This window comes from Muntiacus reevesi, chromosome 9 (genome assembly GCF_963930625.1).
Source record: "Muntiacus reevesi chromosome 9, mMunRee1.1, whole genome shotgun sequence".
Taxonomy (NCBI): Eukaryota; Metazoa; Chordata; class Mammalia; order Artiodactyla; family Cervidae; genus Muntiacus; species Muntiacus reevesi.
The window spans coordinates 57,787,031-57,810,669 of record NC_089257.1 but is presented as its reverse complement, the minus strand read 5'-3'; the positions used below and the strand labels follow the sequence as shown (position 1 = coordinate 57,810,669).

General features: G+C 52.3%; 1 protein-coding gene across 8 annotated transcripts in view; it reads left to right on the top strand.

Moving 5' to 3' along the window:
* The window catches only part of GRAMD1B (GRAM domain containing 1B), a 196,912-nt gene that overhangs the window by 157,660 nt on the left and 15,613 nt on the right, over nt 1–23,639 (top strand). For all 8 annotated transcript variants that reach the window (XR_010664392.1, XM_065944324.1, XM_065944321.1 and 5 more), the window contains 10 exons: nt 7,101–7,185; nt 7,731–7,834; nt 9,531–9,626; nt 11,186–11,266; nt 14,553–14,668; nt 16,397–16,553; nt 17,804–17,993; nt 20,211–20,354; nt 21,336–21,454; nt 21,667–21,809. Coding sequence is in view for 7 of the 8 variants with exons in the window: in XM_065944324.1 (XP_065800396.1) it covers nt 7,101–7,185; nt 7,731–7,834; nt 9,531–9,626; nt 11,186–11,266; nt 14,553–14,668; nt 16,397–16,553; nt 17,804–17,993; nt 20,211–20,354; nt 21,336–21,454; nt 21,667–21,809 (1,235 nt within the window). In the remaining variant the exon portion in view is untranslated. The remainder of the gene's footprint in view (nt 1–7,100; nt 7,186–7,730; nt 7,835–9,530; nt 9,627–11,185; nt 11,267–14,552; nt 14,669–16,396; nt 16,554–17,803; nt 17,994–20,210; nt 20,355–21,335; nt 21,455–21,666; nt 21,810–23,639) is intronic.

The window sequence follows — 23,639 nt, the reverse complement described above, 5'->3', positions numbered from 1 at the left end:
GGAGTGCCTGGCCGGATGCAGGACAGGGAGGGTCAGCGCAGACTTGCTGACTGCTGCAAGAATGTCTGTAGCCCGTTGGTGTGGCCTGGGTCTGATATGAGAGGAAGCACGCCCAATGCCTCCCTGCCCCCTGCCCCAGCCTCCGCCTCGACCTGCTTCTCTTCTGCATTTCTTCTTCTATCTATTTAGCCAGGGAGGAACTGTCACCATGGTGACAACCACCTTGGCATTTATAAAGAGTGGGTTCCATGGAAGGAGGTGTTTGGACCCCAGGGAGACATGGAAAGACTGAGACAAGAGCCTCTGGTCTCCAGCAAGGGCTCTTCAGACCAAGAGTGGGGTTTGAGGGACTTCCCTGGCTGTCCAGTGATGAGACCTCTGCACTTCCCAGTACAGGTGGTGTGGGTTCAATACCTGGTCAGGGAACTAAGATCCCACATGCTGTGCCAAAAAGAGTGGGGCTTGAAGTGGGAGGCTGTCAGCAGCTGTCCTGAGTCCCTCCCAGAGCTGATTGCATCTACTGCCCCTGAGTTCCCCCCTTCTTCTCCCCAGCCCCCAGCCCCACCATTGACCACCCTAGTTTTATTAGTCAAGGCACCTAGTTTGGGGGATAAATTCATGGAGGGATAAGCTGAACAGAGAGCTAAGGGGAGAGTTGGGGGCAGGAGGGGGAATAATCTGCCCCCCCCTCCCCAAAGATGGCCCTGTTGGACCCAGCAGACTCAGATCTTGGAGGAAGCCAAGTCACAGAAGTCTCTTCCTGGTGCTCCAGGCGGACAGAGATGCTTCCTCACCTGCCTTGCCTCTTTCCTGGGATCAGTTGTCTCCAGGCAACCCAGGGAAGGAGCCCAGACCTCTGGTGGCTGCCCTGAGGCTTTGGGGCCCAAGTTGCTTGCTGGTCCAGGTGGGGGCGATGCTGGCTGTCTGGGGGGGAGGGATGACACTGGTCCTGTGAAGTGACTGGGCAGGTCTGGCAGACATATGACTGCGCAAGTGGACAGAGCTTTGTAGGAATGAAACTTGGATCAGGGTGTTGGTGAGAAAAGTGGGAGTGAGTGCCGAAGGCATCCCCAATACCTTGGCAGCCTGGTATTTTTTCTGGGGGAGATGGACTCCGCTTCCTCCACCTGCATTCACCTCCCCACTGTTATCTACCCGCTGACCCCCGCATCCCCAGTAGCCGTCTTGACTCTGCGGAGTGACCCGTCTCCAACTGAGACCTCTCCCAGGCCTGCTCCTCTGTGTCTCTGTTACACCTTCGCCCTCCCCCCCTCCTTCCTTTGCTCAGTCACCTCCCCCATCGCCACTGCCCCATAGCCCACATCCGGCTCCTCCCTACCTGAATTTGGTTGAAAGTCCAGCGTTTCCTCTGAGGGTCTTAATTGGCTTTCTTCCTCGGTGAGGCCAACATTCTACCAAAATCCATCTGTTTTTCTCCTGGGCTACTCCACCCTCTCCCTCCTGCTGCTCTGCCCAGGGAGCGGGTACCACTTTGTCCCAGCTCCCAGTGTTTGCCGTTGAGTTAATGTTTAGCCCAGGTCACTTCCCTCTCAGGCTGGAAGCTGGCAGTGCCTCTCCCCGTGGCAGTGGTGGGGGGGGGTGGGGGGGGTGTAGGAGACCTGGTGTGGGTCCCAGGGCTTATCTTTCTGGGTGTGTCCTGTCCCTGAGTCACCCTGCTGGAGCCCAGTCATCCCGTCATCTGGCTCCAGAGATACTCAAGTGTTTCCAGGATTCAGCCCTCATGGGTCCTAGTTACTGCCTAGATCGTCGGATCTGGGGTGGCCCAGGAGAGGGGCATTCCCATCACCCTGTGAAGTGGAATTGCTGGGTTCTCCTGTCCCACTGCTGATGATAGCATGGAGAGAAGCTAGGATATGTGGCTTGGAGAGTGTTGGCATAGACTAGGCGCTGGGGTGCCATGCCTGTAGGAGTGAGGACGTGTAAGGGTGTGTGCACACGAGATGCCATGTCGACAGGAACAGTGTCAGAGTTGTGTAAGGAATGCGTTCATTTGGTAAATAGATGTTGAGCAGCTGATACTTGAAATTCACCCTACTGAGTGCTGGAGGAGATTGTTTGAGGCGTAGCATGCTCCTGGAGACAGTGGTAGTCTCTGTGATATGATGGGTGGAGGTGGTGGCTGCATCTGGGGTGTGGACAGAGACAGATAGGAACACAAGTCCTGGAAAGGACTCAGAATCTTCCTCTGCTTCTTCCAGCAGCATATAACTGGGAGACGCCAAGTCCCTCTGAATCAGAATTTGGGGATCTAGAGGCAAGAATTTGTATCTTGCATACATTTCTTAGATCATTTTAAAGTACAGTCAGGTCTGAGTGTTACTGTTCCAAATAGGACAAAGGCAACATTCTCCATCGTGTGCAGCCTGGAGACCCTCCTGGCAAGGTGGACGTAGCTGGGAAGGTCGAGGAAGGTGCCCAGTTTGTCTCAAAGTCCTGACGTTTCCTGGGAATCCAATCTTCCCGGCCCCAGTGCTGTCTGACCTCTGCCCCCAGCTTCTCTTTCTGGAGGCCTCCTTGTTCCCATCAGCCTGGCTCCCGTCCTCACCAAAGCTCTCAGCTTCCCTGCTCCTTTTGACCTGGCCCAGTCTCTCTGCTCAGAGCATGGCTCCTTGACCGCCAAGGTCTGAGCGGCTGTCTGGGAATCCTCATCCTGGCCTTGATCCCCATCCTGCTAGAACTGGAGGCAGGACAGCGTCCCCGGGAAGGAAGGAGATGCCTCAGACGGACCTGGAAACTGCTGACCTCAACTTCTCCCCACCTGCACCTCTGAAATGGGATGAGTTCAACTTCCAGCCTCCTGCTGCTACTCTGGGGAGGTCGATGGATGGATGGATCAGTGAGGGGCGAGTGTGTCTCCAAGAAGTCCCTGGCTGTTTTGCGTCTTCAATTTTAGATTTCGGCATAACAGCAGTGCCCCTGGCACCTCCTCCCGGCCCTTCCCCCACTCGGAGCCCCGGCCAGCTACTTTCCATTGCAGGAAACATCTGCTGGGGAGGCCAGGCTCGGCCAGGGGTTACTGCAGGACGTTGGCCGGTACCGTCACCCAGGTCCTGTAACTTGAGGCATGTGTAGGGCTCTGGCCCTGCCCGCTCACCCGCCCAGCCGCCCCCCTCCCTCCTGCCACGGATGACTCTTAACAAAGAAGTTGTTTGCTGGTCAGCCGAGAGGAGCTCGGCCTGGGAGGAAAGGGGGGTGTGTACGGGTAGGGGTGGGAGCAGGCCCTGGTGCCTTGGCCCGCGGTGGCCACGCTGCCTGGGCGAGGACCGTGAGTCATAGCCACCAGCGCCCGCCCAGGGGAGCGATTGCACGTTGAACAGGCTGTCTTGCGGGACCGGCCAGACGGCGCTGGGGCGTTGGGCATCTGTCCTCCTGGGAGCTTGAGACCTGCCACGAGCCACCGGGCTGTGAGTGAGCCGCGGCAGGGCGGGCCTCCGGCGGCCCCGTGCACCTGCCCTGTCGTCTGAGTCCTGGCCGCTTGGAGCACCTGTCCACACGACCTGGAGAAGGGGCTTCATCACGTCCCCTCTGGGTCACCCTCAGCCCAGAGACCTGCCGCACTGAGAGCCAAGTGGGGTGAAACCGAGCCCAGCCCCGGGAGGCTGGCCAGCCAGCCTGTCCCGAGAACCATGCTGACCACACCCGCCCCGTTGTGAAGCTTGGCGCTGGGAGCCAGGCTCAAGGGGAGCCAAGGAGGTATCGAGGGTCCCACAGACCCTCTGCCGAGGAGCCCGAAGCCACCCATCCACGTCCAGCCCGGGCGAGACTGACTGTGTGCATCCTGGGGGCACAGCTTGAGGGATCTGAGCTCGAGGATCAGCGTTCCGTGGGGAGGTAGCCTGTGGGAGCGATGGAATCTCTGACGGAATCGGGGGTCCTCTGGAGCCTCCTGCTGGAGCAGGAGAGCCAGCCTTTGCAGCAGCACCTGGAGAAGCTGATGGAGGGACCTGCCGGTGCAGAATTCTGCTGCCGGCCCGGGTCTGAGGAGATCCCCGCCGTGAGTGCATGTCCTCACTTCTCTGTGCTCTGGGGGCCCCGGGTTTGACAATCCTTGGACCAAAATTCTTTGGCTGTTTAAAATGAAAACGCATGAGCCTTGCTTCTCCTTCCATGGGAGATGACTTTAAGGTCACAAGGACGCCAGGGAGAGTGGGTCATCGTCTCCCACATCAGTAAGGTAGCTGGTGGCAGCCGACTAATATCTCTGTACTTTAGACCCTGGGAGGCTAGCTGGCCTGCCTTCCACGCTGGCAGCCTGCTCGGATCAGGCTGCTGATTTGCAGGCCTGGGTTAAGGGGTTCCTACACCCCAGGAAGCCCTCGCAGAACTGGCTGACCTCCAAGATCAGGGCTGGATGGGCCCTCCCCTCCTGACAGCCAGGGCTGTGTTTGAGGAGAGGAGGGGAGAGGGTGTCTCCTTCAATTTGCCTCTGGTTTGGAGATTAGGGCCCGGCTCCCTGCACCTGCATCTCTGTTGATATCTGAGTCCTCACTGGATGTGAAAGAAGCAGAGGTGACAGAGCACCGTGGAGAGAGCGTTAGAAACGGGAGGACTTCCAGGCTGGGGTAACTGCATATCTGATGTTCAGTTTCAACTGAGGGGGATTTGGGGCCACCTGGTAGGCTCATACTCAGGCTGTATCGGAACTTTGTAAATATAAAGACTGACTTGACGAATAGTTTTTTTTTTTTTTTTTAATTGTGAGAATTCCCTGGCAGTCCAGTGGTTAGAGACAGTGCTTTCACTGCCAGGGCTCCAGGTTCGATCCCTGGTCAGGACTGAGATCCTGCAGGCTTCACGGCGTGGCAAAAACACACACACACACACACAAATAAATTGTGGTAAAATACATGTAACACAAAGCTTACCATCTTAGGTGTTTCTAAATGTGCATTACAGTAGTGTTAAGTAGGTTCACATTGTTGTACGTAAAATTTCTGGAACTTGCAAAACTGAAACTTTACCCCCCCAAAAAAGATCCACTTGCAGGCATGGAAGGCTAGTGGGGACCTCCACATAAGTTACTATCTCATCACCAGGAGGTTGTTCTCTGCTGGGGCTTCCTGGTGGCTCCCTTCTTGGCTCAAGGACCCTAAGCCCGTGCCGAGTGACGGCTCAGACCAGGAGCTGTGGACCACACTGTGCTAATAACATGGTTACACTCTCATTTGTAACCATGTGCCTCGGGCAAGTTGCTTAAACTCTGTGCCTCAGTTTCCTCGAGTCTAAAATGGGATAATAAAAATGACCCTGTAGTCAGACGAAAGGATGTGAAAGGGCTTATGACAGTGCTTGACGCGTGGTCATTCCTCACTCCGTGTTAGCTCCATGAGGTCAGTCAGGAACTTATAGACAGTCAGGTGGTCAGGCAAGGGTTTTCAACGTGTGGACTCTTGTTCTGTGAGGCCAGGGAGCCTCACACTGAGGTTGGATATCTCTGTATCGTTTTGAAATTAACATGTAGGTCAGAGGAGTGTTGTCTTCTGAGATCTTTTCTAGCTGTCGAAGTCACGGGGCGGGCTGGCTTCCAGACTTTCCCTCCCAGTGAGTGATCCTGATTCTTGGAAGTTTGGGATTCTACAACATGTCATTGCTTTGGGGAAAGTAACAGAGGATCCCCCTGGAAATACAACTCATTTTATAAATGAGCCAAAACAGAAGTTTAAATTTCAAATGAACTATGGGCAAAGTGGTTGAAAGCACTGTCTTCTGTCACGTGGAAAACCTTCCCAAACTGAAGTCGTGCTGTTCTCTCCCCCAGCTTCCTAAAATCCTCTTCTCTCTGGCACAGGTGGTCAGCTGAGCTGAGGTAGTCAGAACCTGCTGCCAGGGTGGCCTGGCTGCAGGCTGTTAGTTCTGCAAAAAGCCAAAAAACTAGCTGTGAAGCTCGCTCCATTGTTGCCACAGCTAGTGGATTCCCAGGGAAGTGGGTGAGAAAGCGTAAATGGCCAAGACGCGTCAGTCAGCGATACCGGGACAGTCTGCCCACCTGTATGTGCTCCTGACATAAGCAGGTCAACAGGTCACCTGAGTGGAGTTCAGATGGTCTGTATCATGATACCTGACCCTTCCTGGGTTGTGCACTTGTCTTCGTGTATCATCTTTGGGTTCCTTTCATCTACGGGCACACGATTGTAAGCTTGGAAAGAGCAGAATTCCTGTCTGATCAACTGGTTAATGGGATTTCCTAGAAGGATTCGCCGAGGCAGTATATCATTAGGAGTTTGCATTGAGGCACCAAAAAGGTTGGTGGATGTCTGGCAGCTCAGGTGGTGGCGGGAGGTGAGCTCGGAACCAGGGATCCAGAGATTGGCTCCTGAGCCGGCCAGGGGACCTTGGGCAGAGACTGCTGTCTGAGCTTGGTTTCCTTGATGGTAACGTAAAAGAGTTGGATTAGATAGTCTTGTAAGCGATGGTGAGCAAATGAAGTTTCAGTACCTCAAGTTGCCAGTTAGGCTTTTAATTCTCAATTTGTGTACTTTTATCTGTACTAGTTGTATGGGTTTTTAAAAATCCAGGCCAATTCTGCCCCTCCCCACACCAGTTTTATTGCAAAATAATTGATATAACATTGTACTGGTCTTATGTTTTGTGATTTTTTTTTTCTTCTGTCGTAAATTTCAGACACAGCCAAGTGCTTATATTACTCATGATGACAGCTTCTGAGAGCTGCACTGGGCACCATCATGTATCCTGGGTCCTGTTGTGGGGATCGGGAGTCCCCTTGGGCCCCTACTTCACTGTCAGCTGGTGCTTCCTGCTGGCGGAAGGCAGGACAGCAATAGCCCGGGGCAGTCCGCCTCTTCCTTTCTCCACTTGGGATGTGGTTATGTGATCCCTGCTTAGTAGAGTTGACGTTTTCTCACTAATGGACACTGGGTACAAAGCCCTTGGCAGCTTCAGATTCTCTCCACCATGTTTTTCCACACTGAGCCCCCTTTGCCTAGCCTGGCCTGGGGTCTCTGCCTTAACTGGAACCTCAGCTTTGCCTTGAAATATGCAAGCAGGCTCTCCTCCTGCACCTTCCTCCCCAGCCCATGAACCTAGCAGCATCCCACTAACCTTGGCCAATTGTCACTCAGGTGTTAAGCCCCACGTACAAGCAGAGAAATGAAGACTTCAGAAAGCTCTTTAAGCAACTTCCAGACACGGAGCGCCTCATTGTTGGTGAGCGGGGTGACCTGGGTGTGTGGGGGCAGGAAGGAAGGAAGGCTGCTTCCCTGACTAGAGGGTTCCCAAGTGAGAGCGTCTGTCTGGGAACCGGGAGAGGAAACATCCAGAGTGCTGACCCAGTGATGGGGGCTCAAGGCTGAGCCCAATGTGTGTGATGGCCTCCAGAGCTGCCACTCTTGTGTCTGCAGATGGCCCAGCAGGGGACTGGAGGGGGAGTGGCATTAGCTGAATTGTATTGGCCTTTCTGCCTCTAATATTCTTGCTTCCTCTGCGGTCTCATCCATGCCTCTGCCTCCAGGCAGTAGCGTGTTCCACACCCTTCATGTTCCCAATCTGGAGCTGCTAGGGACCCCCTGGGCCACTAGGCTGGTACCTGTCACACCTAGTCTGTGGTGGGCAGCTGGGCTCCCTGGGGTGGGGGGGTGGGGCGCCAGGGAAGGGGGCAGGGTGCAGGGGAGGGCGGGCAGTGTCTTGTTTAATTGTAGCGGTTTACTGAGAAGGCTCCCAGTCCCTGAGCTCCATCCCCCATTCTGCTGCAGACTACTCGTGTGCACTCCAAAGAGACATTCTTCTTCAGGGCCGACTCTACCTCTCCGAAAACTGGATCTGCTTCTACAGCAACATCTTCCGCTGGGAAACTCTGGTAAAGATTGGGGCTTCCCTGGTGGTCCAGTGGTTAGGACCCCGAGCCTCCATTGCTGGGGTGCATGGGTTCGATCCCTGGTCAGGGAACTAAGCTCCCACTAGCTGCATGGCCAAAAACTAAATAAAGAAAACAAACAAACAAACCTGAGACTTGCTCCCCGAGGCTGTCCCCTGGGCTGTGGCTGTGGGCTGTGGCTGAGGAAGTGGCCTCCACTTTTGTTCTTTGATCAACTTCGTGCTCTACCCAGGCCTTTGCATAATTCACAAAAGCACATGCCGGAGTCTTGAAGGATAGGTTTCTCTGCCATGCCTTCCTCTCTTCCCTCCTTCTTGGGTATGGTAAAGAGTGTGAAGACCATTTGATTTTGGGCAAGTACAGGTAAATATTTGTGCTTCCCTGGTGGCTCAGTGGTTAAAAAAAAAAAAAAAAAAAAAAATACACCTGCAATACAAGAAATGTGGATTTGATCCCTGGATAGGAAAGATCCCCAAGAGAAGGAAACCGACAACCCACTCCAGTATTCTTGCCTGGGAAATGCCACGGATGGAGGAGCCTGGCAGGCTATACAGTCCTTGGGGTCACAAGAGTTGGGCATGCCTGAGTGACTAAACCACCTCCACCACTGTCATAGGCACGCTCTCCGGGAAACAAACTCACTCAGAAGGACAATGCAGATAGTGGAGTGCAGTTTATTACACCAGCGGGCCCAAGGCAGAGTCTTCTCTTAGCCAAGGACCCCGACCAGCATTTGTGAAAATTTTTATACCCCATGTGTACGTGTCCAAACCCACCACCCCAAATTCCTTGAAACTTACATAAACAAAGGAAGGGTAAATACAACTACAATAACCCCATCATTCACGTGTTATGTGTTCAAACAGTTAATAGTCAGTAAGCCCACGTTTACATTCCAAACAGTTAATAACCCATAAGCCTGTGGTTACATTCCGATAGGTACTGTCCAGAAGCAGGGGTGATTAGTGTCTGTTTTCTGTTAGGTGATGAGTAACCTGGATACGATCTTGAAGGTTCCCCTGTCCGGAGGGGGTCTTATCCTTCCATTGTCGTTCCCACAGGCACTAAGCAGAAAGTTCAGGCCACTGGAGAGGTGGCCGAGCACGATCAGCACGGACAGGCCTCAGATGGAGTCCAGGCCCTATGAATTCCATCTTCACCACCACAGAAGCAGAATAGTAGAGTCAGAGGAACCTTGACCTTGTGACTCGGCAGAACTGGCTTGTACTTTCTGGGTTCTGCAACCAGTTAGTCATGCAATTTTAAACTAGTCCTTTATTCTTCATTTGCCTGTTTCCTAGTCTTACAAAATAAAGTGAGAAATGATGACTAGACAGGTGACTGTAAGGTCCCATCCAGTGCCAGGGTTCTGTGTTTCTGTAAGTGGCAGGTGGTGATGGGATCTGTGCATGTTTATCAGGCTGTATACAAATGAGAAAGCAAGCTCCCTGGACCAAGAATCAAGAAGCCCTTGAGCTTCCAATGAGGCTTGCTCTATAGCCTCTGAAATAAGGGACTCAACCAAGTGATCTCTGAGGAAGTTCCGTAGCAGTTGAGAAACACATAGCCTGTGGTCTACTTCCTCTGTGTGAACTGGTGCCTGGGGAACACGCTTCACCTGACTCTATTAATGCTGCCTCTTGCTTGTTTTCCTTCTCTGTCTCTGTGTGGGTGCCAGCTGACTGTGCGTTTGAAAGACATCTGCTCCATGACTAAAGAAAAGACAGCTCGCCTCATCCCCAACGCCATCCAAGTTTGCACTGACTCAGAAAAGGTAAGTAGGATCTGACCTTGGACTTAATACTCCCCCAAACCCTAGTGTCCGTACTTCTGGCGTCCTACCCTTTAGTTGCATTAATGAAGAGGCCCGTAGGATTAGGGTGAGAAGTGGTAAAGTGATGTGGGTTGTGGAAACCACCTCTCTGGTGGGCAGGTGCTTAGAGTCTAGCAGGGTCATGAGAGTGGAGTGCTACGACATTGAACGTAGAGCCAGAACACCTGAAATAGAGTCCCGTGGCTGTAGGTACATTATGAAACCTGAGCCTCAGTTTTCTTCTGTGTGAAATGGACCCGGTGATGCCTATTTGTCAGAATCTTGGAATGACCTCCCACATTTGAAAACACTAAATTGTAAAGGTCTAAACAAAGTTATGACACATAAAATTGTGTCATTATGTATCAGGACAGCTCATCTAAAGAAGTGAGGAGTCTGATAGGAAACAGATTGTCTATATTGTTGCCACGGAGAAGATGTGGTAGATAAAATCTAGAGTGGAGAAAGCACTGTGATCTTTGACCTTTAACCAGGCCCTGAAGACTGATACTTTCAGGGCTAAAGATGGACTAAACACAGGTCTACAACGCCGTTTGGCTCAGGCACCTCAGGATCAAGGCCCCTGAGACCTCAAGGTCCAACAGTCTTTGCTTTGAGTTCTGCTTCTAGCATGAAGCAGCTTTGTGATTACAGGGGTCACCTACCATCACCACCCTATTTCTCTTTGTTGAATATTAGCAGTCGAGTTTATTTTCCAAGGTTTTAGCATGGTTTAAATGAAGTAGTATTTGTGAAGCACCTAGAATGTCTTCAGTAAAATCTGGTTTTCTGTCGCATTCTTCCCGCATGTTATAAGACCCCCACAAATGTGTAGGCTTCTTGAGAGCAGCAGTTTCTGTTTTGTTATTGAGCTCAAAATATGTAGAAAAGTGTTTGCACATGCATTGGTGTATGTTCATGTAGAAGAGGGCACACACTGATATTCAAGTGTTTGCTGAATTAATGAATCAAAGAGTGACTAGTGGGTTTACCTTCTCCTTCCATTGGGCTGGTTCCCAGCTCACCACTTACCAGTCTATGTACAGAGGCAAAGGAAGCTTTTTATGGAGGTGAAAACTTCAAACCAGAAAGAGAAGCACTGAGCAGGGTTGGATGAACATTGAAGGACTCAGAGACAGTGGGTGACTCAGAGGTCTCGGGTGCCTGGGCCATGGCAAAGGACTTGAAGACAGTGGGTAGCTCAGCAAGCTGACCCCTTTCACTGCAGAGCCCTGTGCTGTCCTCATGGGTGCAGTAGAGGATGGAATAAGTAGCTTTTAAAATTTTTTTTTTTTAATTTAATTTTTGGCCATGTCACTCAGCATGTGGGATCTTAGTTCCCTGAACTAAGATCCCAGGAATTGAACCCATATCCCCTGTGTTGGAAGCATGAAGTCTTAACCACTGGACCACCAGGAAGATCCCTCAGTAGCTTTTTTAAAGGAAGGAGTCCCATGTCTCCATCCATTATTTTGTTAAGTTTTCACAGACATTTCTTGCCATTTTCTCTTTCAATCCAGCACTTTTTCACTTCGTTCGGGGCCCGGGATAGGACGTACATGATGATGTTCCGGCTCTGGCAGAATGCTCTCCTGGAAAAAGTAAGTCCTGCCCGGCTCCTTCCTCGGCCACAGGATCCACACGCACTAGAATGTCCCTGCCACTTGGTGGGGGCCACTGAGGTGACTGCCCTTGCTGCAGCGTTGCCCTACTCTTAGGAAGCCCCTGCTTCCCCCTAGTTCTGGAATTCCTCCAGGTGTGCAATAACGCGTTCTCCGCTGCTGGTGACTCAGGTGCTGAGAGTAGCATGTCCTCTTAAGTGAACAACCTCCTGGCTGCCTGGAGCAAGGCCCTGTTGACTTAGGACACTCAGTTCTGCTGTTTTAAAATGTACTGGGGTTTGTTTCAATCAGGTGTGGTAAAACACACAGACACAGGAATAACTGTCATGAGGAAGAGGTTTTTATACTCACGGATCTCTGGAGCAGAGGCCCAGCATACCATACAGTAAGCTCCAGGTTAGTCAGGAGGCAGAGAGAGCGAGGGGACAGCAGAGTAAGAGCCTTCATTTCACAGGAACGAATGAGTGTTGCTGTTGCTTAGTCGCCCAGTTGTATCTGACTCTTTTGCAGCCCCATGGACTGTAGCCCACCAGGCCCCTCTGTCCGTGAAGTTTCCCAGGCAGGAATCTTAGAGTGGTTTGCCACTTCCCTTTCCAGGGGATCATCTTGATCCAGGGATCGAATGTGAATCTCCTGCATTGGCAAGTGGATTCTTTACGGCCGAGCCACCTGGGAAGCCCAAGCAGGTTTAGGACTGGCTAGTTTGAATGTTTCATCAGGCTTCAGGATAGAGAGACTTCTCTCCAGAGAGACTGTCCAGGGATAGTTAGTGCAAGAGAGAACTGGCCCGGAATGTAAGAGCTAGAAAAGGGAGGTCCATGGGGGTGTGAGCTTTGGCTTGGAGGCTTTACCTAGAAAAGGTGTTTTTCCTCATGGGGTGATTTTTATCTGTAGAAATTAGCTAATCCTGCAAAGGGCAGCCCCTCTACAGTCAGCAAGGCCTTAGGTGTCAGAACATGAAAAACACAGAAAATAGGATTGGGAGTTTATGATTAGCAAATGCAAAGTATCATATATATAGAATGGATTGACAACAAGGTCCTACTGTATAGCACACGGAACTCTATTGAATATCCTCTGATAAACCAAACTGGAAAAGAATATGAAAAAGAATATATTGATATATATGTATATGTGAATCACTTTGCTGAACAGCAGAAATTAACACAATATTATGAGTCAACTATACTTCAATAAAATAAGCCTTTTTAAAAAAATACAGAAAGTAGGAAAGTAGAGTTAATACAGCCACCAGCTGACCACCTGAGTGAAGGGGACTTTGTGGGAGATGCAGATGAAGGAGATGTGGCTGAAGGTGATAGAGAATTCCCATGCAGATGTCAAAGTGGGGGGTTAAGAAACAGCCTCCCTGCCAGAGAAAGAGACTTAGGGGGGAAGTTATATGATTATATAATAATTCCAATTATATATATGACATGTATATAGTTAGGTATAATGTGTGTATCTACCTTACCATCATCTAAAGGAAATTGAACAGATGTGTTATTTAGAGCTTCTTCTAACCTGAAAGTCTGTAGCCCTCGTGTAAAGCCTGATAACTAGAGTTGATCATCAACCTTTATCAGCCACAGATAGTGGCAAAATGATAATACGTTTGGGTCTCCACTGGCAGGTTTGAATTTTCAGCTCACAACCACTGTCATTTCTAAGACAGAGGGTCATCCATATGGTTTGCAAAAACTCTCACAAGATAATCAAGAATTCCGCCTAATGTACAGAGTCTGCCAACTGTGCTTGTCCCAGCTGTGGTCAGACGAGCTGAGCCTGGTGGACTCAGGCAGGGAAGGCTGCGTGGGGAAAGCGATCTGTGAGGAAGGGGAGGGCGTGGTCCCACAGGGAGGCACGGCGGATAGTCTCCATGACAGCTGGAGGGAGGAGGTCCAGATACAGGAGAAGCAAGTGCCTTCCTCTGGGATCGGGAGAGCCAACACAGAGAGCTGCCCCCCAACACACACACACACACACCCTGGACCTTGCTGACTCATAGAGAACTCCGACTTTGCTATTCTGAGCATTTCTCCACTGGGAACCTGAAACCCTGGCTCATGGCATCCTGCCAGCTGCCTGCTTCTTAAACTGTACCTTAAAACTGGTGGTGGTTTAGTTACTAAGTCGTGTCCAACTCTTGTGACCCCACGGATTCCAGGCTTCTCTGTCCATGAGATTCTCCAGGCAACAATACTGGAATGGGTTGCCATTTCCTTCTCCAGGGGATCTTCCCAACCCAGGAATTGAACCTGGGTCTCCTGCATTGCAGGTAGATTCTTCACCTACTGAGCTATGAGGGAAGCCCATACCTTAGAAGGGTGGCATCAAAAGAAAGCTCAGATTCCTTATCAGGTCTATTGGTGGGAACATTCTTTACTGCTTCTGTTTTTCTTAACATTTCTCTTTTCCACATATGTATCCTTCCCAATGTTTCTCCCTCCCCCCAACCCAGGTCTCATCCATGGTCTCCACCTTTGACCTTCATTCTTTGACATTCTGTTGCCTCTTGCCTGAAACTCTGAACCTCAGTGAGATTTAACCTTTCTTAGGACAGTGCTTTCGAGAAGAATATGTAGACATCCAGTGAAATGAGAAAAACTATATATGGAACTATTATACAGACCTTTAGGCGAACTGATTGTGATTAAGGATAAACCACAGGCAGTGAAGTGAGAGTTGGATACAGTTTGAGGCCCCTGAAGCTGTGAGAATGTCAGCTTCTTTCCAAGCACAGGAACTGCCCAGCTGAGGAATGAGCCACCTTGGAGGTATCACACCTCATTCCTAGATCTGATCCATTGGGGCCTGTGAGGCCACTATTACTATCAGGAGATTCCTGCTGAGTGGGGGAGACTGACTCAAAGGTGACTCATTATGAGTCCAGCTCAGAAGCTCTGTGATCATTTTGGCCCCAGAGTACCTTGGTTTATGCTGCTTAATGCCGGGCTTCACCTGCAGGAGCAGGAGGCAGGCAGTTCAAGGGCCCATCGGTCCTGCTATGCAGACCTGAGTTGAGAGAACAGGTCATATTTCCTGGCTTTGCCAAAAGCCGTGTTCTTAGGGGGAAAACTGAGATCTGGAGCAGAGGGCAAGGCAGGGGTGGGATTGTCATGGAGCTGCCGCTCTCCACTTATCCAGCCAAGGAGGGTGGAGTTTGGCTTCTCATCCCTCGAGGGAGTCCAGGTGGCCTCAGTGCCTCTGTGGAGAGTGGGGTCCCGAGGAAGGGAGGGTCGAGCCTCTCTGCTGTCCCCTGCAGCCACTGTGCCCCAAGGAGCTCTGGCACTTCGTCCACCAGTGCTACGGGAACGAGCTGGGCCTGACCAGTGACGACGAGGACTACGTGCCCCCCGATGACGACTTCAACACGATGGGGTGAGCGAGGCAGGGGCCAGGCTGCCTGCAGGGAGCCTTTCCAGAGGGGCGAGGATGGCCAGAGAATGGCATCTAAGTCAGGCCCTGAGGGAAGCGGGGCGGGGGGGCACCCGGGAGGGGGCTGTGGGAAGCCCCTCCCAGATGGAGGAAGTGGGTGTCTGGGCCAGCCAGGCAAGGCCAGGTGGGAAGTGGGAGGTCAGGCTGGAGTCTGAGGGCCGCTGGGCCAGCATGATTTCCTCAGGAGGATGAGAAGCCAGGGAAGGCTTCAAATAGATAATTGATGAGACCTGACTTAACATTTTAACATCACTGTGGCTGAAGATTGAAGATAGACTGAAGGGGAACCAGGGCAGACTGGCTAAGAGGCTGCTGAATAATTTAGATCCTGTAGATGAGAGGTGATGGTGGTTTGGACCAGGAGGGTAGCTGTAGAAACAGCAGTAAGTGGTTAGTTTCTGAATTTATTTGGAAGATAGAACCAGACATATTTTGGAGGATTTGCTGATGAGTCAGAAAGGACCCACAAGTGGCTTTAAGGATCCATCAGCTGGAAGGATAGAGTTGTTCTGAACTGAGATGGACAATACTAGAAGCAGAGCAGCTGTGAGGGAAAATTGGGAGCTTGATGTTAGGCAAGTTGAGTTTGGGATGACTGTTAGCCATGTGGAGATGTCACGTGGGTATTTATGTGTGTGAGTGTGGGGAGGTCTGGGCTCGGGCCATAACCTCGGAGGTTAATTAGTGGCTGAGATTACCAGGTGACTGAATTAACATAAGAAGCAGCTCAGGGCCTGGGCCTGGGAAAGAGGCAACAAAAGAAGTCACAAAAGAACATCCAGTGAGGTGGGAGGACGCTAGCAGAGTTTCGTGTCCTGGAAGCCAAGGGAAGGATGCTGTGAAGAGACGGGGCTATTACTGCACCCTGTGCTGTTGATGGGTTAGAGCGGTGCAGGCAGGCCTGAGGGAGAGGTGTGGTGGTCGTGTCAGAGGCACAGAAGAATAGACCGCAAGGAAAGAGCTCCAGATGTGCAGTGCCTAGGCCTGCGCTCAGGCACCGCTTCTCACACTGAAGAGTATCATCACTTCACTGTGTATCTCCTTGATTGTCTCTAAAATGCATATCATGATTTATGCAGAGTTGTAACGCATCCAGATGTGGTAACGTGTAGAGGCTAGATGCCGATGAGAACGGTGATGATGGTCTCTCCCTTGGCAGAAGCTACAATGGCATATCTGTGGTGTCTGCAAAAGGGTGCCCGCCTTTATCTCAAGGAGGGTTTTTCCTCAGTGTGTGCTGCAGAGAAGTTTGCTATTTATGATCCAGACTCTGGGCAGCACCAGCAAAGGGCACTCGTTCAGAGTCCTGTCCTAGTCACTATGGGAAGTCACATGTATGCTCAGAGCACAGATGTTTGATTAAGATGGTCAGGTTGGGATGGGATGGGATGCCAATGGGCAAAAAAGGAATTTTAAGACAAATAATGGTCGTATTTAAGAGAATGCCTGGAAAAGGTGAATTTGCGGATGGAGATTTTACCATGGGAAGGAGGGCTAAGGTGGGAAGGAGGTTTTAGAAGGGCCATTCAGAGGCAAGTCGTGGCTAGAGGAAGGTCATGGACACAGCAGAGAAACAGACGAGTCCGTATAGTTTTAGGAGTGTAAGTTTGTCATGAGCTGGCCATCTTGGCCACCAAGGTTAACATAGGTGCGTGTTGTTTCTCTTTACAGCTACTGTGAGGAGATCCCCGTAGAGGAGAATGAAGTGAACGACAGCTCGTCCAAAAGCAGCATAGAGACCAAGCCAGATGCCAGTCCACAGCTGCCCAAGAAATCCATCACCAACAGCACCCTGACATCCACAGGGAGCAGTGAGGCCCCCGTCTCGGTATGGGCAGGGAGCTCCGCCTTGCTGCCACCCCAGCCTGGGGAGCAGGCAGAGGGGAGGCTGGTTATACCATGGTCAGCTTATGCAGAGGGGCTCCACATAAACGAGTGTAGAATTCAGAGCTGGGTTCTCAGTGCGGCAGGTACCAGATTTTGTTTGGCTTCTGAGCAGATGAGGATCATTTCAAGTCCTTTGTATAGCTTTGCCCTTGGTGGCCTGCGTGATCAGCCCACTGGTGGAGAACGCTTTCAGGTCTTCTTTTCACTGCCTTGATCTAAAGTCAAAGTCATGAGTACAAGACTGCAAACTGCTCTCTGCTCATTCATTCTGTAAATCCTGATGGAGCCCCTGGTATGGACACTCAAGGTTACCTTCCTGCTTTGCTGACTTTGCAAAAGACATAGCAATGTGGAAGAAGGAGTCTGTCCTCTGGGACTTGGTAATGGAGCGAGTAGAAGCTGGATGAAGGAAGTGTCCGGGTGTGAGTTGGCAGGTAGAAGAAAGGGTTCCCGGAAAAGGGAGCCTTGTGTTCTAGTGGTTTAGGAGTCAGACCACTTGGCCTTAGAATGAAAACATCCATTCGATGCCTAGTCTCCATTTTCTATCTTTGAAGTTAACTTGTTAAGTTAAAAAAGTTAACTTTTTTAAGTTATTGTGTCTGAGTTTTTTTTTTTCTTGACTGGCACTGGTCTTTGTTGCAGCCTACAGGCTCTGTAGTTGGGGCGTGTGAGCTCTCTCATTTCAGCGTGTGGGCTTAGGTGCTCCAAGGAGACATGTGGTAGCTTAGTATCCTGCCCAGGGATTGAACCCACTTTCTCTGCACTAGAAGGCAGATTCTTAACACTGGCCCACCAGGAAAGTCCCTGATGTTAACTTTAAAATGTACAGAGGTGTACCTGTTCCCTCCCAGGGCTAAAGGGAGAATGAATCAAGTAGTGCTTAAGAAGCCTTCTGAACCTCTCAGGAAACAGGGCAGTAGTGGAGACAGGCTCACGTGATGATAGGATGGTAGAGGCCTGGGCCCGGGAGAGGAGCAGGACTAAAGGGTCTGGCTGTGCCCACACGCGGGGCTTGGGGTCAGGAGAAGGACAGGGCCTCCTGCTGGGCTCTGTCTTCCACAGCAGAACTGGGGAGAACCCTGTCCCCCACACCCCGGTTCCCGAGCATTCTGAACGTGCAGGCCCCCTCGGCCAGCTCTTTGACTTCCCCCCGGCGAGGAAACCAGGCTGACTTCTCTGTCTCCACCCCAGTTTGACGGCCTGCCCCTGGAGGAGGAGGTGCTGGAGGGCGACGGGTCCCTGGAGAAGGAGCTCGCCATCGACAACATCATCGGGGAGAAGATTGAGATCATTGCGCCCGTGAACTCCCCTTCGCTGGACTTCAACGACAACGAAGACATCCCCACCGAGCTCAGTGACTCTTCCGACACCCACGACGAAGGTGGGCGTCCACAGTGGGGACGGAGTGGCCCTCCCTCTCTCCAGACATTTTGAAGGCTTAACAGATGTTGCCATATTGGAGACGGGAGTCAGTCTGACTTTCCGGCGGAAGGGTGGATGGGTAACAGCTCTTTTTTAAAAAAGATACTCTTGTTATTAGCAGATATCCCTTTCGGGGGGAACTCACTGTAGGATCCTTGTCGTTTCGTGTCTGTCTGTCTTTGCTCAGCGGGTGGTGCTTTATGCTGGCCTTTTAGTCTTCTCGCTGCACGTGGGCCCTGGCGTCCCTGCAGCTCTGCCCATCAGAGCTTATGCCACCAGCACACTAGCAGCCCTCTGCCCCTGGAATCCGTCGTTGTTGTTTAGTCACTGAGTCGTGTCCGACCAACAAAGAGATGGAGGAGCAGCGGCCGTGACCTAGGAACTTGTTTTCCCAGAGACTAAGAATAGAAAGCGTTCAAACAGGAAGAGCTGATCAACCATAGGAGCTGACTGTGGGATTTGGTGGCAGCCTTGGAAAAAAACACTCTCAGTGGAGAAAGTTAGCCACTCAGTCATGACCGACTCTTTTGCGACCCCGTGGACTGTAGCCCCCCAGGCTCCTTTGTCCGTGGGATTTCCCGGGCAAGAATACTGGAGTGGGTTGCCATTTCCTCCTCCAGGGGATCTTCCGGACCCAGGGATCAAACCGGCACCTCCTGCATTGGCAGGCGGATTCTTTATTACCTGAACCACCAGGGAAGCCCCTGCAAAATAGTTAGGTTTTAATAGACACTTGCTTTGACTCCAGCATGAGGGTTTCAGACCTAGTCTGTTGCCGTCAGATAGACTGTGGAGATGGTGCTTCTCTGACGTTTCTAAGTAGGTGGCTTCTTACTTCCCTCCCGCAGAGGGTTTGCATCTCACCCTCGCCCAGGAGCGCGCTGCCTCTTACATTCCAGGGCGAGAGGCCAAATGCTCAGTGTTCATGAGTGTGGTCGACGAGCACTGTGAGTTGGTGGCGGGGTCTGACGTGAGGCTCTGCCAGCAGTGCTCACTTACCATCTGTGGACAGTCTCTCCTGTGAGTCGCCTATAGCAGTATCTCACCTGTGGTTGGCTTGCCACTGCCGTCTCGGGCCGCACTGGTGGCCGCTGTGTGATAACAGGGGTGCCACCCTTGTGAACTGAGAAGGGAGTGTCCCTCCCAGCTGTGCTCCACAGTCCTCATCCTGCACAGTCGTGGGCATGGACCCTCCAGGATGCCCTGAACTTCTCAGGGTCACGGGGATGCCAGAAATGTCAGCGTCCTGCCTGAGATCAGACTCCAGCCCTTTCGGGTCCCTCGATGAGGGCCTGTGCGGTGCTGAGGGCTCAGGAGGAGTGCTGAGGTTTGAGCAACTCTCCTGTGCTCTGAGGGGCTTCCTGCATGGCTCAGCGGTAAAGAATCCGCCTGCCTATGCAGGATACATGGGTTCAATCCCTGGGTCGGGAAGATCCCCTGGAGGAGGAAATGGCAACCCACTCCAGTATTCTTGCCTGGGAAATCCCACGGACAGAAGAGCCTGGCTGGCCATAGTCTATATCTACATGGGATTGCAGAGTCGGACATGACTGAGCATGCACACACCTGTACTCTGAAACTTTTCTTCCTGTAGAAAATTTAATTGATTGGAGTCATGGGGGTAGAGGCTGCTTTATGGAAGGAGAGCAGACCTCACACATCACAGATCTCCACCCTGTAGTGCAACCTAGAAGCTTTTATATAAAAACACTCATCAGCATCCCTGGACACACCTGTGCCCTGGGCTGTGATGACTTTTGCTGTCACTTGTGGTTTAACTTACAGACAGTTGATAACTGACCCTCTGGGTTCCAACCAGCAGGCCCAGGCAGTAGTCATTTATTATATTTAAACTTTAGTCTAAAAGACCACTTTAATTTGGAAGGCTTGAAAGTGTAAGGGCAAATAGTGGATTCATGAGCTCTTTGTAAACGATGAGTGAATGGGATGCAACTAGAGTCCCATTGCACTAGTCCCATTGACATCCAGTGTGCACGCCGGCCAAGGAACGAGGCTGATTGACACGAAGCCACAAACAGTGGAGCCAGGGCTCCCCCGCCCCATCCGAGGCTTCCTTTGAGCCTTGGTGGCTATTCCCATATTAACCACAGAGACATAAGTGCCCTGGGGGTGTCCCTCACCTTCCCTGCCTACCCTCCTCATCCTCTCTGTGCAGGGGAGGTCCAGGCCTTCTACGAGGACTTGAGTGGCCGGCAGTACGTGAACGAAGTCTTCAACTTCAGCGTGGACAAGCTCTATGACCTCCTGTTCACCGACTCCCCCTTCCAGCGGGACTTCATGGAGCAGCGACGCTTCTCAGGTCCGTCCGCCTCCCCAGGCTGGTGCCCCCACCCCTTCCCTCTCTGTCTGCGCTGCTTTCCTCTCCTCCCCTCCGATGTGCCCCCCTTTTCCCGGCCACCCGATGGCCCAGGGTGCCCCCTCTCTGACTGCACGCGGTTCTGGAGCTCCCCGGGGCCCTGCCAGCTGCTCCTCCCCCCGCCACTGTGACTGTACTTGTCCTCTGCACCCGGACCTTCAGTGTCAGACCCCAAAGGCTCAGCGGCGAACAGGAACCCCCAGGGCTCACCACCTAGCCGAGAGAAGCAGCTACCATGTCCCGGTTGGTGCATGCCGTCCACCGGGCACGGGACCCTGTATTGCCTCATTCAGTCCTCCAGTCTGCCCTGGGTGCTGGTGTTGTGGTTGCCATGATACCAGGGAGGGGCCTGGAAGTCAGACCCCTGTTACCTGCCCAAGATCATGCAGCGGAGAAGGGGCCCAGCCAGGATTCAAACCTCGGACTCTCAGAGTCGATGCTTTGCGCCGGATGCTCCTTGCTCCTGCGCTGCCGCACCCCGGGGACCAGCAAGGCTGCTCAGCGTCGGAGCCTGTGGAGGAGCCCTTGGGCAGTGGCGCAGCCCTCTGCCAGGAGGAGGGGCGTGCCGAGGGCAATGAGAGGTCAGCTGCAGAGGAGAGGGCTTCTTCCCAAGGATCCCAGGCCCCCATCACAGTAGCTCCACTGTTGCCAGCACCCCCGTAGGTGGCCCCCAGGACCTCCTGCCCTAGCCCAGAACAATCCGCATTCCGGAGCCTGTGTAGGTCCTCGGCCAGTCTACAATGAGCCTCTTTCTGCTCGGACGCCCGCTCCTCTCTGCCTCCTCCCCCGGCCCTTTGACTTCCTTTGGGGGATGCCAGTCGGCAAGCAGTGCAGCTGAGAGAAGGTCACTGGAGGGAGACACTTAGAGGTGGGAACAGCAGGCCTTTTTCCCTCCCTCATCCCCCGGCTCCCCTCTCCCCTCAGATATCATCTTCCATCCGTGGAAGAAGGAGGAGAATGGAAACCAGAGCCGAGTGATCCTTTACACCATCACCCTTACCAACCCTCTGGCTCCCAAAACTGCCACCGTCAGGGAGACACAGGTGAGCTGAGGTCGGGCGGGATGGCTTCTGTCCTGCTGTAAAGGATTCGGGAGAGAGACGTCAGGGTGAATGTCTGGGCACGAGTGATGTTCAGCCTCGGACCTGGGTCCCCGTTCAGATCAGGAGCGGGCTGGGGGAGGTCGTCGGGAAGGAGGGGTCTGTCCCGTCTTGCTCCTCTTCAGCCCTGGCCCCCCGCCCTTTCTTCCCCGTAGACCATGTACAAGGCGAGCCAGGAGAGCGAGTGCTACGTGATCGACGCCGAGGTCCTCACGCACGACGTGCCGTATCACGACTACTTCTACACCATCAACCGCTACACTCTCACCCGCGTGGCCCGCAACAAGAGTCGACTCAGGTGCTGTCTCTGTGGGCGGGCAGGTTCAGAGCAAGTCCCTGGTGCACCTGGGGGACCCTGCATCAGACAGCACTGATGTGCTCCTGAGGAGGAGGGAGGCAGGGTGTGTTGGCTGTGAGCTCATTCTTTATTCTGTCTTTTCTCTGAATACTTCAAGACCCACCCCACACCCTTCCCCAACCTGATAACTCATACTTCTCCACCACATGTTTCTTTCACCCTTTGTGTATCTGTCTCTCTTTTGTTTTAAAATATTTATTTGGCTGCACCAGGCCTTAGTTGCATCATGCACCATCATTAGCTGTGGCAGGCAAGATCTTTTCTTAAATGCAGCATGTGGGATCTAGTTCCCTGACCAGGGATCAAACCCGGGCCCCTCTACTGAGAGGGAAGAGTCTTGGCCACTGGGCCACCAGGGAAGTCTCTGTGTCTCTCTTTAGTAAAAGTGTCAGACCCACTACTATTTAGTGGTTGTCTGCAGTTTATAAGTATTGTGTAATTCCTTCACCTCCATGAACTGGATTCTTCAGAGTAACCCAAGGAGGTGAGTTTGTCCTCACTTTTCAGGTAAGAAAGCTGAGGGTCATTACAAGATGAGTGACTATTCCAAGAGTCAAAAGCACTGAAACCCAGGTCTTAGAGAAGCAAATCTCTGCCCTTCTTGTCCTGCTGAATGCTGAGCATATTTTGAGTTTCCAGGCATCTTCCTGATGGGCAGCCATCCAGGCCAGCAGGAGCCCACCCATCACTCTATCCCCAGCACCCAGGATGGGGCCTGCACATAGCAGAGTTAGAAGGTGTTGATTGAATGATTAGTCCGATGCTGTTTATGGCTGTTTGGGGCACTGTGATGTGCGTTTCGAGGATGGAAGAAATTTAGACTCTGACATTTCAAGAAGCTTGTAGTTGGATTGAAAAGCCAAGACACACACCCATCTGAGAATAACTGGGTCGTGTACCTGTGTCTTAGACCAAAATCTTTTAAGGAGCAGAAATTCACTCTTGTCATTCAAATAGAATAGGAGTTTGGTAAAAGGCTGCAGAGGGATCTTTGGGGAGTCAGGAAGATCAAATGAATACCCACACCTCAGAAAAGGGTCTGAATCTTTCTCGTCTTCTAAGTAAAAAGAAAGATCCTTTTTGGCTTCTGTGAGAGCAACCCCTCCCATCCCACTCTTCTCTTTTCCCTCCCTCTCTTCTCCCTTCTCCCTCCTTCTCTCCTTCCTTCCTTCTTTCTTTTTTCCTCCCTCTCCCCCACCCCCTCCCTTCCTTCTCCTCCCTCTGGCCCCTCTCTCCCTCTCGCCCCTCTCTCCCTCTCCTGCAGGATCTGTGTTCCTCGCTTCCAGATTCCTTGGAGGGTCATCCACCTGGATGTCCTTTCTGCCCAGCTCCCTTAGAGGTAGCTGCTTGTCCAGCTAGACCCCCACAGAGCCCACCCTTAGTCCAGGAAGTGGTTGCTGGGAGTGGGGTGAGGGGCCACGGGCGTGCACACATCGGACTGGGTGGGGTCCCTTCTTCTTCCTCGTGAGGGCAGAGCCGGCAACCTTAGATGTGGGGAGTGTCGGCAGTAAGAGTGAACCTTCAGGAGAGCAGAGCAGCGGCTGAGCAGGAGCAGGAGCTGATGATGCAGGAGACCAGGCGGCGGCAAGAGGCCCACGGGCACAGCAGGAGCTGGCAAAGTGGTGGGGAGGTGGAAAGGCAGGAGGCAGGTGGCAGCCAATGAAACTCTTAAAGGTGGAAGCCATGAAGCCCAAGACTCTGCCTTGGGCTCGAAGTCTCTGGAGACAGAGAGAAGGGCCCTGGGCCCTCCCAGGAGGAGGCCTCATGGTG